Genomic DNA, 15,028 nt, shown 5'->3' with positions numbered 1-15,028 from the left:
AAGCATTCTTCAGTGAATCTCACATTTGACGTTACTTCATCTATACGCCTATAACGTTTCTAGACTGAATATTAAATTCTTATCGAAATGAAGTCATGGAATAGTTTTGGAATCTACACAGTTTACCAGTTTACAATGAATTAAATTTTAGCAACTTTTAAAATGTCATTTTTTGGGATGGAAATGTGAAACGATAAAAAATTTGTTTTAACTGATTTTCCAAACGCTTATTAAAATTTACAAAATAAAATACTTGAGTGATCTTTTGAAAAGTTTGAAAATCTGCTAAAATAGGATTTTTTACATAAATGGTAATTTTTCTGTTTGAAATAATTGTAGGCAATGTCTTGAAATTTTGGAAGCACAATAAAAACTTCCAACTACACCTACTACCTGCAGTAGATCATGTTCAATACTCTCTATCATATTGGATATTTCTCGAAAAACAGTATACTAGAATTGAAATAAACTGATTACGGTTTGATTTTCAAGTCACTTTTAGTCACTTTTTTTGAGAAACGAAAGTCACTTTTAAGTCACTTATTTCTCAAAACTGGTCACTAAAATAACTTTTTTCGGTACCACTTTTTGCTACCAGCCCTGAGCATACCATAAGGAAGATACCGACCGACTCCAAGAAAGCTAGCTGTCAGGATTTCCACTCTGCCGTCAATCTTTCCGATCGAAAAACCCTCGTACTGAATTTAGAAGCCGAAACCCATACGAAAAGTTTCATCCAACCACCTGGTAAGATCGATGCGACAGAGTTGTCTTCAGCCTTGTTTTAAGCTCCGCTAGTATACTGTCGACTGAAAGTGCAAATAAAGTGAATAGTGAACAGTAGTGTAAATTGTAGTGAAAATAAAGTAGTGACTAGTAGAATCAGTGGTGTTGATTCCCTTCATTCCGTCCAGCCCGACCCGACCGGTGTTGGCCACGGTTAACGCGCAAACAGTTATCTAGCGGGTTTCGTGGACGGGCAATCGTCAACAGACCAAATCTATGTTGCGGCAGATCAAATGTTAAATTCCTAAGTACCACCTATTCGTCGATTTCAAAGCGGCCTAAGATACCATCGACCGCGAAGAGCTATGGAAAATTATGGACGAGAATGGTTTTCCCGGGAAACTGACTAGACTGATCAAGGCAACGATGGATAGTGTACTCAGTACACTTGTACTGTGTTGTGTGAAGATATCGACAAGGCGATGGTGTTTCCTGTATCCTGTTCAACAGTCTTCACGGTTTGACATGAACTCAACTTGCACGGATGTTTTTGTACTCATTTAAACATTGCATCCAATGCTTGCGCTGTACATGGAAACTTGTACACGAACTTGGACACGAGTGCAATGTACAAGTTTGCGCACAGGTTTGTACCCATGTACAAACCCGTGTACAAAACGCGTGTACAAACCCGTGCACAAAGCCTGAGTACAAACGCATGTGTTCACCATTTGATGATTCGGTTTGCTTTTCGTTCTGTTCAATTTGAGATTTTCGGAATCCTTTGGGGACTAACTGAGTACATGTGAGTTAGTTTATCAAAGTTTATTCGCTTTTTATTTCTGCTTTAACTGTCAACATACGTATCATTATTTCAGTATATCAAAAGCATTCTTCTTCTTGGCATTGACGTCCTCACTGGACAGAGCCTGCTTCTCAGCTTAGTGTTCAATGAGCACTTCCACAATCATTAACTGAAATCTTTCTTTGCCAATGTTGCCATTTTTGCATTCGTATATCGTGTGACAAGTATGATGATAAATTTACGCTCAGGGAAATCAAGGAAATTTCCATTACGAAAAGGTCCTGTGCCGACCGAAATCGAACCCAGACACCTTCAGCATGACTTCGCTTTGTAGCCGCGGACTCTAACCACTCGGCAATGGAAGGCCCCAAAAGCATTCCTTTTGTTTAATTTCAAACCATCTTCTTGTAAAAATGCTCTATTGCACAGTTCGACAAAAAAATGGGACTTATTACACAAATATGCGGGATGAAACGTACAAAAAAAGGAAAATATTAGCGTTTTTATAATGTTTGTGTCTGACTAAGGACTGTCCCTTTAATAAAAATAAACCTTGACATTTACCACCTCATGGCTGACATATTACAATTTGATTGAGCTCTATTTTCATCATAAATTATAGAAAAAAGAAAATGTAGATGGAATTTTCAAACTTTTTTCTTATTCAGTCCACACGACTGTACCATGTACGAATTTGTGCGAATTGCAAAATGCTTACGCTAATGCTAACAGATCACAAGAAGGGCAAAGGGATACAAGAAATCCCACCACTATGGAGGATCATGTGAAGAGCGAAACGCAAAGGGGTGTAAGTAACAATTTGATCGGTTTTGAATTAAGAACACCATAGAACACTAAAACACTAAATTGTAATTTTTTTTATAATCTGCTGTTTCAGGCCAGTAAAGTTTTTGGTCCATTGATGGCATTGCTTGTTTCTGCAGGAGCGAGTGAATCAATATCAATCCTGTTTGGGGTCATCCATAAATTACATATCATTTCAGGGGATGATTTGTAACGAATTTCTGACGATGTGAGAAGAGAGGGCAGCAGGGGGTTTAACCAGAGGACGTAGCATATTGAATCATGTGTAAAATTCTGTAAATCACAATAATTTCAAAAAACGTTTTATTTTTAGGACATGTCAAACCAAAAACTTCAACAAATCAGTACTCGGTTTTTAAAGCTTACCAATCAATAGAAAATCAAATATAAAAATGCACTGTGTTGAGATAGACTTGATTGTACGCTAATTAGGTGCTCTACCCCTCTATGACCATAGAGGGTTTCTGGATGCTTATAAATTTATCGATTTTACATAACACCTGTACGTTATTACACGGAGAAAAATCTGACAAGTTTGAAACAACAGAAAAATTTGTTGAATTTCAAACTATCTATTTGGTTGTTTTTAAGCACAATTTTGTTGTTTGAAAGAAATAATATAGTTCGAAACAAACTAATATAATTGTTTGTTTCTAATAAAATCACGACGTTATTTCAATTTAAATCAGTTTTGTTCCAAACTAAAATTCTAGCGGATTCTAATCAACAGAATCATTGTTTATACTAAATATTAGGTTTTTTGCTTTAGTTGCGAACAATGCATTTCAAACTGAAATATTAGGTTGATTGGACAAATGTTCTATTTTGAATCAACATATTGTACGGTTGGGCCTACCAAATAAGTTATATTGAAAAAAAAAATGGTTTGTGGTTAATACTGGCAACAAACAACAAAGTTGGTTCATATTATAATACAATCTCCTATAGATCTCCGGCAAAGCATCGTTCACATTAGCGGTTAATTTATTTTAAATTGTGTCAGTATTTTGCAGAACTTCGTTAGTTCAATTGTAGATTCGATTTTTTTTTCTTGTGACTGATTCACCATAAATAAGTAAGTAAAATGCTGAAGTAGTTTAACTGATACCAATGAGCACAATAAATTAACAGATTGTTCTAAACTGAAAGCAACCATATAGAATGAACTTTACTTACACGTTATGCAAGATGCCAGACCACAACACGGTCTGCTTAAAAGGTAAGAAGAATCACGTCTAACAAATTTTAAAATGTACTTATTCAACGCTTTTCCAACAGATGATAAATTAACGAAATGCCTGAAATACCAGTAATTCAACAATCGGAAAACGGTGGTTTGTTCACAAGAGCTGTGTGGCTACAGGATCTTTACGAAGGTGTCATTATCCAGTTTTATTTCTTAAAATAACTCCTTTAATTGGGTCCTACAATGTTTAATGAAATCTTGTTTTTATTTAATGACACGAAAGAACATGTTACTGCAACTATTTTAGCAGTTTTTCCCGCTCAAATAATGGCTACATCATATTTAAACTTTAATTTAAAAATTGGGTCCATAAATGAACCTTGACACTTTTGATCATGTTTGACGTTCGCTTAATCGACAAAAACACCACAGGGCTTTTAGTTTTAACACTGGGGTTGTTCTTATCTGACATTTCGGAAGGGACACGGAAAGCAAAATACACCCAAAATTTGAGTTTAAGCCAAGGAGTGTGCCAAAATCTAAAAGAATGTTTTTTGGGCTTGAACAAAAAAAATAAAAAAATTGAGTAAACATGTGTTTTTGGCCTAAACTTAAGCGTTTGGTATTACAATTGGGACAGACGACAAGTACTACCGTTTGCAAATAATTTGTGTTTTTGATATTTTTTCTTAACAATGATAGGACTATATTTCCTGCTAGGATGGAAGGTTAATTCAATCCTGGATCTTGGTTAATTCTAGCTAATGTTTGGTGAATTCAACCTAATGAATTCACGTTGAAATAACCCAAGATATAAGTTGTTTCTAGAACTGTCAAATAAAACAAAGAAGAACTGTATTATTTTAAACAAATTTTGGATGAATTTGGATGGCTTTGCCTTAAAAACAATCCAGAATTTTAGTTTGTTTCCATACCTCCCGTAATCAAACACTCAACATAGAAAGCAAATTTTAAGAGGGGCTGTCTTGATATTTTGGAATTGTAGACAGTAAGTTAAGAAAAGAAAATTTTAATAATGTTAGTAGACATAAGAATTGTATGAAATGAAACGTTTTACGACAGGGAGGTAGTATTTAAAAAGGGCTTCCCTTACGCTGCCTAATGAATAAACAAACGAACTAACGTATGAAGTTAAAGCAACCTAAAACATTGTTTGTGCAAAATTTGATCTGTAACTTTGGTTGAATCTATCTAAAGTTTGTTAGGGTTTAGCATATTTTTTTCTCCGTGTAATAGACGCGCCATCGTCTACCGATTTTTGTATAGGGTAAATTGGTATAATGTGCCCCAACCGGGCAATACACCCAACTTCATTTTTACGGGATTGAGGCTTCTTTAACACGTAAATATGATTAAATGTTGCGCATATAAGATCTTTGGGAAGTATGAACAACCAATATAAATACCAAAAATATCGAAAATCAGCTTTTTGGCGTAAAATTCTGGTCCGATAGGCAAGCCTCGTTGTAAATGAAGCCCATCCTTTAATATTGTACTTATTACAAAAACTTTTACCAGAAGACGATTGCTCTGGGCCCTTTTAAGCTTAGCAAGTGGGGGAATTCTCCTTGGAAACATTTCTACAACGCTGCGGAACTTTTTCTATGGGAGGGACATATTGTCCGGTTTTTAGAAGCTATCTGGCAAGAGAAAGTTGCATGCAGAGCATGACCAACTAAGTTAATAACACTTTAAAAGAAACGGACACCGTCTTCAGCCATTTAGCTGCACAGACTGTAACTTAACACTAGACAACGGACAAGCATGCTCCAGTGGCACAGCAGAGAAACATTCCTGACGAAAAGTTTCAATGGCTGCAGCGGGAATCGAACCCACACCCCATGACACGATGCGCTTAAATGTCTGGTGACACTAACCACACCACGACACCGAACACTATAGAAGTAATGCATTTGCCACTGAGATAGAGCTGTTTTTCCTTAGGGGGGGGGCGTATTATACCTGTTTACCCTACAGCTGAAATTGGTCAAACATATGTCGAATTCGTTTTTGAACCTAGGTTGGAACTGGCGCAACCCGTTTTGAATTACAGTTTCAACCCTAACCCGAATCAGGTTCGACCGAACTACAATTTGCTTGACGTTGCGTTGGTTTGTTTATGTGTTGATCACCGACCCAGTTCCTAAAAACGAAAACGACAATAGTGTATTGAGCACGTGCACCATGGCCACAACTCGGTTGCTAAACATAACACGAGCGTGGTGGTGTTGGCGATGGTCATGAAGCGATCGCTTTTGAAACCGCATCCGAACGAACCGCGTCATCGACAATGTTCACTGCAATGTTCGTACACCATGTGTACGAATGTACAAATGAACCGTGTACAAACTCAATGTTCAAACCTGTGTACAAACTTGTGCCACGCTTTTGTGTACGATACAGGTCCATGATGTTTGCGTTCATCTTGTACCTGTGTACAAGCTGGTGTCCAAGTTCGAGATAAACTTGCACACGAAGAAGTTGTACTCAAGTTGGACACGGTGCATGTTCACTCGAAGACTGGTTCAAGGTAGTGGACGAATTTGTCTACTTCAGATCATTGGTTGTAGGTTATGGCCTTCAGTCTATTATGCTCAAAAACGGATTTTAAGTTTTTATCCGACGTTTCGGAAACAATTTTTAAGCGTGGTTGTTTTGATTTTTTCCACTTTTCGTTTTTTGATTGCACGATGATTTTAATTTAGCTGAATATAATGTTTACGCGCTTTTGACTCAACAGATGGCAGTAGTGTTACTTGAATAACGTGTCGTCGACAAAATATATGGCAAAATAAAGAGTCGAACATCTTTTTCCTTTTAACCATCAGGTCATGTCTTGAAGGACGTAGCGCCATCAAAAGTAATTGGAAACAATCTACCGAACGGATTTAAATCACAAAAAATACGTTGTCGAACGCTCTTAATCATTCAACCGACATCACGTAATGTTTTCCCTAAAATACTTCAAGTGTAAATTAAACATTAAGCACGCACCGTTTCGTATGCAGCAGTTTTAGGCCGTGCTCGATATTTTTCTTCCTTCTCGAAACCGTTCCTGACTTGCATATGTTACCTATTTCCTCCCTTAAGGTGATTATAAAACGAAGCCAAACTTTGAATTTTCAATTGCACAAGACGAGAGAATCTGGCAACAGTTTGCGTTGAAAACCAATCAAATTGCTTGCTTGCTGGTGGTGACCAATGGGATAGAATTTCATCGCGGAGCGCTGTTCGGTTCTCAAGTCTTGTGCTCTTGAAAATTTGAGGTGTGGCTTCGTTCTATAATCACCTTAAATTCTCGTACCACGTCGAGCTGCGATGTCACTCGTATGCTCTGTGCGGTGGCGAAACATTCGTGTGCAACAACATTCCGGCAATTGCAGTGTGTAAAAACCAGTTGAGAAAATTAAAAGAAACAAAAGCGAAAGACAAATTTTCCGACTTCCGCTTCCGGACGAGCATCCCTTGCGCACACCTCTCTCTCAGTCAGTGACAAATCCAGCCCAGCAGGAGACGTGTGAGCGCGCCTCGGGAAAAATATTCCCTGTAAAACCGCATATTTTCCTTTCACTTCCACATTTCGGTTGAGCTGTTTTCCGCCAAAGGTAGGCACCGGGATGGGTTTTGGGTACTTGTAAAACAACATCCAGGAGCAAGCAGTAAGGATTGTAACGAGAAGAAATTAGCAATATGTGTATTCATCTGTCCCAGAAAAGTTGTTTTTTCACAACCTTTTTTTATAATTCTCAGAGGGTGAGCAAATCTTAGTCTATTGTTGATACAACTAATCTTTTGAAGAAGATATCCTAAATTATATGTAACATTGATTCAGATGGTTTGCTAAAAAATTGGTGCAAAAGATCAAGCATTGAATTAAATAATGACTATTACTTTTCGATACAGTCCAAGGAAGCAGTACTGAAAACACTGCGATCGGTACCCATAGAGCTAACTAAAGAGATAAACCGGGCAGTCTTTGTGTGTTTCGTTTCGGTTTCGACTGGTAGCTCCTCGAGTTCTGTGACCACGGCGTACGGCGACGAAGCCGGTTTCCGTTGCGAACGTGAGCGAAATTTTGAAAAGTGCAAACTTTTTGAAGTGGCTGTAAATTTGTGGCGGAAAAAGTTCTGGCTTTTGTCCGGGGAGTAGTGATACGTGAACGTGAACCGAACTAGCGCAGAGAGAATTAACACATTGTCATCCGATGGGATAATGGTTGGTTCTCTTCGTACTGATGGGAATAGAAACCCGCGGTGGTTTTCGGAAAGGGTTGAGACTGAGACATGGTTTCTTTTATAGTAATCAAGTTGACACGTACGAGTTGTAAGTAATTGTTCTTTTCCGAATCGTTACCGATAATGTCACGGCTTCAAGGATATGGGTCACTGGTTAAGTGAAGGTTGCAGAATCTCATCCTAATAAGAAGGTTGAAACTTGAATTTTCCATGGAATTCAAAGTCGGTGAAAAGAGTCGAACAAGCTTAAGAAATTGAACGGCGAACTACGAATAACGCCAATCGTGATAATAAGGTCTCCCAAGTAATAATAAATCACTAGCCACATGCATGCTAAATGCATGATTTAATAATTTTCCGAACATCAAACCGAAAAAAAAACCGTACTTAAAATTGAAACAGTTTCTTGCCCTTGGCTCCATGATTCAAGAAAGGAAACAAAGAGCGCCGCTAATTGTAGTCAGTTGTTCCGAATTTGAAGGGTTTAGGCAGAAGATCTTGAACTCCTTTAGACAGGCTATCGACATGGATAGAGACACCATCTTCTATAATGACGGAGGGCTGGATTGGCTTGTCAGATAAATCGGGCCCGGGACATCTTGTTTACTGTCAAATGCTGCAGTTGATACCGCGTGGGACCGAAATTCGTATACTTGATTGAATTTTCATTATTTTAATAATAAAATAAATAATTATACAGTTTTATGATTACACATCTAATTACAATGTGTTATAAGTTGTTGTTCATGCTAATCTGATACAAGTAGACCATGATTTGAAAATTTTAAAAATCAAAATGTGACCGCTCATCATTGTGATGATTGGTTTGTGTACTTTCTTAGTATTTTGCTAAGAAGAGTGAGAATAGTTTCCAACATATTGATAGTCAAATTCGCACTTGTTCTAAACCAACTGTTGATCATGATGATTTTTTATAGGAAGTATTTGTAATTCTGCAGGAGTAAATACTATTTCCGAACAGTACAATACACCCGATTCTGTTTTTGCACGGATATTTTTTACACGGCCGTGTAAAAAAAGTTTCCATACATTTTTTTCACCAAAACCTTATTTTTGCATGAAACGTCGAGAAAAGGTGTTAATTTTTTTGCACGGTTTTTCAAATTTTGAACTGAAAACTGAATCGGGTGTAACTGTTATTATGCTGTACGGATTTTGATTCATAATTCCAAATTGTATCTTCATCCGTACAGTGCTAAACTTCAACATATTTCATCATGTTTCAGCCAATAACTATGATAGTATGAAGCTGAAATATAACGCTGATGATTTAAGAAAAAGTGTTGAAGCAGAGTACTATGGCCAATAATTCCCGAAAGCTGCGAACGCTTTAAGTATTTTGAAAATCACCGTCAGAGATGCGGTAATACAGGGTATAGACAAAATGATGAGATTGGCAAATTTTTTCCTAAACTCAAATGCTTATAACTTTATGAAAAATGGATGAAATTGGATGCATCCAGAATCAGTCGACGACAAATTTGGTCTAGTTTCATACAAATACAGGTAGGCCATACAAATTGGCCTTCGGATACCGGAGATGTTCCGAATATACCGAGATCATGTCCAAATGACATGTATTTTTTTTTTCTGTCGCTTGTATTTTTGTGCGATGTGAAGTTGTATAGATGTTTAAAATGTTACTTGAGACTAGAACTAATTGGAAATTCAATGCCGCATTAAGATTCATTGGAAATGTTCAGATATATGACCATTTCCGTAGAATTGGTTCCAGAAAGTATGGTCAGTCATGTCTGTATTTCCAATCATGTAAAGACTATCCTGATCCAAGTGAGCATCAAACTTCAAAATTATGCTCTCGACAGCACCAATAGATGCACAGATCACTATATAGTAGGTTCCAGGTGCCCTGAGGGAAGTGGCCAATTATGAGCATGTCTGGAACCATATCAATATGAGTGTCAAACTTCAAGATTTTTGAAGGTAAAGCTCCCGGGAGCATTCTCAGAACCAGCGGATGCATAGCAGGTTACATGTGCCCCGGGAGATGTGGTCACTTCTCCAGGGGCCCGTGGAATCTATTATAGAGTGGTTATTACATCTTATGATTCTGAAAATGCTTCATATCCTTCAAGTCACATGGAACTTACTGTCCATGGTAGACGGTGATTCTAAAACTGCTTCCGGAGGCATAAATTTTATAAATATTAAACTTTGTTACCCACATTGATATGATTCCGAACATGTGTGAAATTGGCCGCTTCCATCGGGGTACCTCGAATCTACTATACAGTGGTCATGGCAGCTGGTGGTTCTGGAAGTGCTTTCGGAAGTATCCCCTTCGAAAATCTTAATATTTGATACCCATATTGAAGTAACTCTGGACATGTTTTGAGTTTGCCACATACATACCCCGGAGCACCTGGAACCTACTATAGAGTGGTCATGGCAGTCGGTGGTTCTTGAAATGCTTCCGGAATTATCACTTCGAAATATCTTGAAGTTTTATGCCAATATTGATATAGATCCAAATATGTTCCTAAATGGCCACTTCCCCCAGGGCACCTGGAACCTACTATAGTGCGTCTAATGGTTCTGAATATGCTGCTGGAGGCATCATTTTGAAATTTGATGCTCACTTGTAATAAAAAGACTAAGATAAAATTGACGTTTCGAATGTTGAATGTTGGGTTTCGAGGAATTTAAATTTAGGAATTAATAGTCCAATTGAAAATCAAGTTACATTCTCAATCAACAGAACGTTTCTTGAAATTTCCGGGAGACTAGTTTGGAAGAAGTGACAACTATTATTAAAAAAAAAAAAAAAAAAACGATCATAAATATGAAAGCCCCTGGCGATAATGGAATTTTTCTTATCAAGAAACTTCGAAAGACTACCTTATTATTATTTGTTGATATATTTAACAAATGTTTTCAGTTGGTTTATTTTCCTAACAAATGGAAAAATGCCAAGGTTGTACCAATTTGGAAACCGGACAAAAATCCTGCACAAGCATCCAGCTATCATCCAATTAGCTTGCTTTCTGCCATCAGTAACCTTTTTAAAATGTCATTTTGAACAGAATGATGGTTCACATCAACGAAAGCAGCACTTATCAACTTTTACCTGTAACAAATTTGATTCCAACAAATCTGAAGGCTACTGTCTACTGGTCTTGCTCTTCTAGATATAGAAAAAGCATTCGACAGTGTTTGGCATGAAGGCTCGATCGTAAAATTGAAAAAAAAAACTTTAATTTTACAACATACATTGTTAGAATAATTCAAAGTTATCTGTCAAATCGTGCACTTCAGGTTAATTATCAGAACTCAGGTCTGAAAAACTTCCTGTAAGAGCTGGTGTTCCTCAAGGCAGCATTATGGGACCAATATTATACAATATTTTCACATCTGACTAACCTGAGTTACCTCAGAGATATTATAAATCCTCATTTGCTGATGACACAAGCCTCTACGCCAAAGGACGAAGTCTGCGTGGATATTTTTTCTTCATACTTCATCAGGCTAGTAATACCAGGAAGAAAGCTCTACAGAGGATTCAAAATGAAATTTTGAAAATGATTTTTGAAAATGAGTTACATTAAAACAAATTTCGAAAAAAATTATTAATAATTTCAGACAAAAACCGTTGCAATCTTCTATTGCCATGATAAATGCGTTATATGTCTAGGTTAAGTTAGGTTAAGTTAATAAAAAGCGTTTTTTTTTTCTCTTATAAGCAGGTGAAATCGACTTACCTTTAAAAATTCTGAACTGCTACGGCAAATTAAATGTAATATTTTGTCGACAAAATGTTAATAAATGCTTAATTTAGTTTTACCAAAATAGGATGATATTGTTTTCTAACACAGAACACCTAGATATAAGAAATGAATGTAATTTTTGAAATGATACTAATGAAGAATTAAAAAAAAACTTGTTTCAATTTTCCTGCTACCGTCACATTCATACAGTATCGTTCTGAGGTATGCTTTGCATAAAAGCATTTTGCATTGAAAGATTTCAATTAAGCGTGAATCAACTTCCGCGGTTTCATATTCAATCAGTTCTTCAATGCCAATCGCAGAATCTCTAGTTTCAAACCATATGTCTCTTTAAATTCAAATTCCTTCACCCCGCGCAATGTCATCGAACCTACAATCGAGCAAGCAACGTTCAAGATCAGGGTGATTTGGTTCGCACCCCAGGACATGCCGCTCCAACATCCGCACAACGATTTTCCACGCTAACGCCATTCGATTAACGTCTCGTGGAAGGCCATCGCTTCGCACCGCACTGACTAAGAAGCACATCTTGGGGTTAGATAATACAAGTTCTTGGACCAGCCATGAGGTGACAAATTTTCCCGCCCGACACCAATGCAAATGCTGTTCGGTCGAGCGGAACGCTCAAGAGACCACTGTGCGATCAGGCGGAAAATCGTAAACATAATCGCCATTCAGTATAAAACAATCTGCCAGCCTATCCACTAACGTTAGTTGCTTGAGAAATTTCGTCGCGTAACCAGTCTAGAGGTGCCAGCATAATCATGGATTGGAAGTTGCTGTTGATTTTCGGTTGTGCGATTGTAGCTTGCAGCAGTAGTGAGAAGCCACGTGCAAGTTCATACATTTTCAGAAGCTTTGATACTTCCCCTAGCCATATGGTGTATTTGAGTCCGACGTATGTGCGTTCGAGATTGGAAGCTCCAAAGTTCGATAATCATGAACAAATCAAAGTGAAGACTAACGTTGATTTCGAAGAAGACAGCAGTGAAGAGTTGAGGAAGCTGGACATCAGTGAAGAAGATGAATCAGAATCAAAAGTATTGCCCTTAAAAGACTCCAAACATTCCGAAGAATCTGAAGAAGTGTATGAAGATGAACAAAGTTCTAAAAAGAACGAGAAGGATCGAAAAGGCTACAAGTCGAAACATGGACTTCGCAAGGGCAGTAAAGGCAGTTACGACAAAGAAGATCACTCGCATTCATATGCCAAAGAAGGCGATCGGAAGAAGTCCTATCACGACGAAGATGGATACGAGAAGAAGCATCACGATGAAGGCCACAAGGTAAGCGGAGGAAAACATGGAGAGAAGAAGTTTCACAAGAAAGGATCCAAGACTACCGGTTACCACAATGTGTATCACAAAGACGAGTTCAAGAAAGAGCACATTTTCTACGACACCTCGGATCACAGCGGGAATTTCAAGAAGTACGGGTCATCTCACAAGGAACACTCCAACGACGAAGCCGAGTTTGCCAAAGGGGGCCACAAAGAGGAGGCGCATTCCAAGAAGAAGAGCTCTAAGAAAGGGCACTCGGAGGACGGGAAATACGATAGTAAGCATCACGAGTACAAGAAGCAGCAAGGCGATACCGAGGAGTACCGGGACAGGGAGGAGTACCAGAACAAGAATGGAAAGCTGGGTTCGATGGCTCATGGATATAAGATTTATCATCATTGACTTTTGAAGTGAAGCTCTATTACGTCTGATCATTTTATTTATGGTATTTATCTAAGATAGTGTGATTGTCATAAGCAAAATTGTGAATAAAATAAAAAATCCATGTATTTGACATTCTGTATTCTTTATGTCTTGTGAACTTCGCGACCGTGTCCGTTGTCTAGTGTGGTGCCTTTTGTAAAGAGCATACATGCCCACTGGAATTATTAACGTGATAGATTTTACTTCAGGTTTATTTATACTTAATGATACTTTGAAGGGGCTTTCTTAGTCTAAGTGGTAACGTCCGGGGCTATTGCGCAAAAGATGAGACAGAGTCGGATTGGTCCGTGAAACAAAGTGTTGCCATGAAGGTTTTTGTACGGTTACTGTAAACCAACTGTGCTTGTTTTTTTTTTTGTTATTTTCAATTTTCATCGATACGCACCGGATTTCTGGTAACAACAAGATCATAAAAGATGAGAAGAAATCTAATAAGAAGAGAGATGTTGCATTTGCATTTCCAGTGCAAACAATGTCCACATTTTCATGTTCTCAGATCCTTTGTTCATATCTGCCGCACGCTATGTCTGAACCAGACGATTATAAAAATTTAATGTGCATCGGATTTTTTCTCGCTAGAGATCAGTATTTGGTCTATATTTTCATAATCGGAAGGTTTTAAAATATTCTATTGGTGAAATTTTTTCCATACATTTTGTATGGGCTGAAATGCTGAAATGCGATAAACGGGATTTCCATGGGTTTTAGTAAGAAAAATAGCTAAAAAGTGAAAAAATCAAAATTTCACCGATGGAATATTTTAAAACTTTTCTATTATAAAAATATAACCCAAATACTTAACTATAGTGAGAAAAAACCCTATGTACATTCGATTTTTATAATCGTATGGTTCAGACATAGCGTGTGCCGTATGTTGACCGACATTCAATTACTAATTACCGAGGCGACTGATTTGGAAACAATCTTCGGCAAGGTTATAACTGACGAATGTACTATCTGATAGAATAAGCGTTGCTCTAACCCTTAGGAAAACGTGGGCAAACACTTTAGCCGATTGAATGAATTGTTTGTGTTCACACCGAAATTTAGAAATCCTTTTGCAGCAGACGAGTTTATCGTACAGCTCAAAACTGCAAGTATGTTTTATTAGAATAATTTCAAGTTTCAATTACATACATCAATTCAACTTGGATTGACTCAAATGTGATTTTGTCTAACGAAACGTAATTCTTCTTTTTTCCGCATTTATAATCTTAGCTAAAATACGCTGACAGTGACAGCGTTCGCCAAAGTATCCATGACATTTGTACGTCAGACAGCAGTACTTGTCGATCTGTTGGGTTCATCCACTAGGGTGGTACCAAGCGGTAGTGTTAACAGTTTGTTTTGCCAATAGTAATTTCCATTGGCGTAAATACGTCTTAGCTCCCCCCTCCCCCCTAAGAAAAGTTTCGTAATTTAAACTCTCATGCTAAGTATGTAAGGTATAGTGGGGGAAGTGTATCAGTGGGGTAAGTGGATCATTGGTCCATATTAAGCATACATACTTGAATATGTTGAATGTTTTCGCACCACTGCTTCGTTTTAGGTTATGTTCTTACGTTCACACTGATACTAATGCAAAACTGGTATTACACGTACACTAACACAAGCAAACTTGTTAGCAGCAAAAATAAATTAATTTGAAAATTGTTTTCCGTCAATCAAAAATCCATTGTATCTCTGCCTTAAATCAAATTCTACTAGTTTTTCCAACGCATGATGAACATTTCAGTTCT

At 37.5% G+C, this 15,028-nt stretch overlaps 1 protein-coding gene across 1 annotated transcript; it reads left to right on the top strand.

Annotated features, from left to right (window-relative positions):
* Positions 1 to 12,443: 12,443 nt before the first annotated feature.
* LOC5568972 (uncharacterized protein DDB_G0283697) lies at positions 12,444 to 13,247 on the top strand. The gene has a single exon (XM_021850903.1). The coding sequence runs from the start codon at positions 12,444 to 12,446 to the stop codon at positions 13,245 to 13,247; it is 804 nt and encodes a 267-aa protein (XP_021706595.1).
* The last annotated feature ends 1,781 nt before the right edge of the window (positions 13,248 to 15,028 follow it).

The sequence above is a fragment of the Aedes aegypti genome, chromosome 3, assembly GCF_002204515.2.
Source record: "Aedes aegypti strain LVP_AGWG chromosome 3, AaegL5.0 Primary Assembly, whole genome shotgun sequence".
NCBI classification, from domain to species: Eukaryota; Metazoa; Arthropoda; class Insecta; order Diptera; family Culicidae; genus Aedes; species Aedes aegypti.
This window is presented reverse-complemented; position numbering and strand designations above follow the sequence as displayed.

Bases quoted from the DNA above. Each gene is read 5' to 3' on its own strand.
- LOC5568972 (XM_021850903.1), top strand. From the start codon at position 12,444: ATGGTGTATTTGAGTCCGACGTATGTGCGTTCGAGATTGGAAGCTCCA.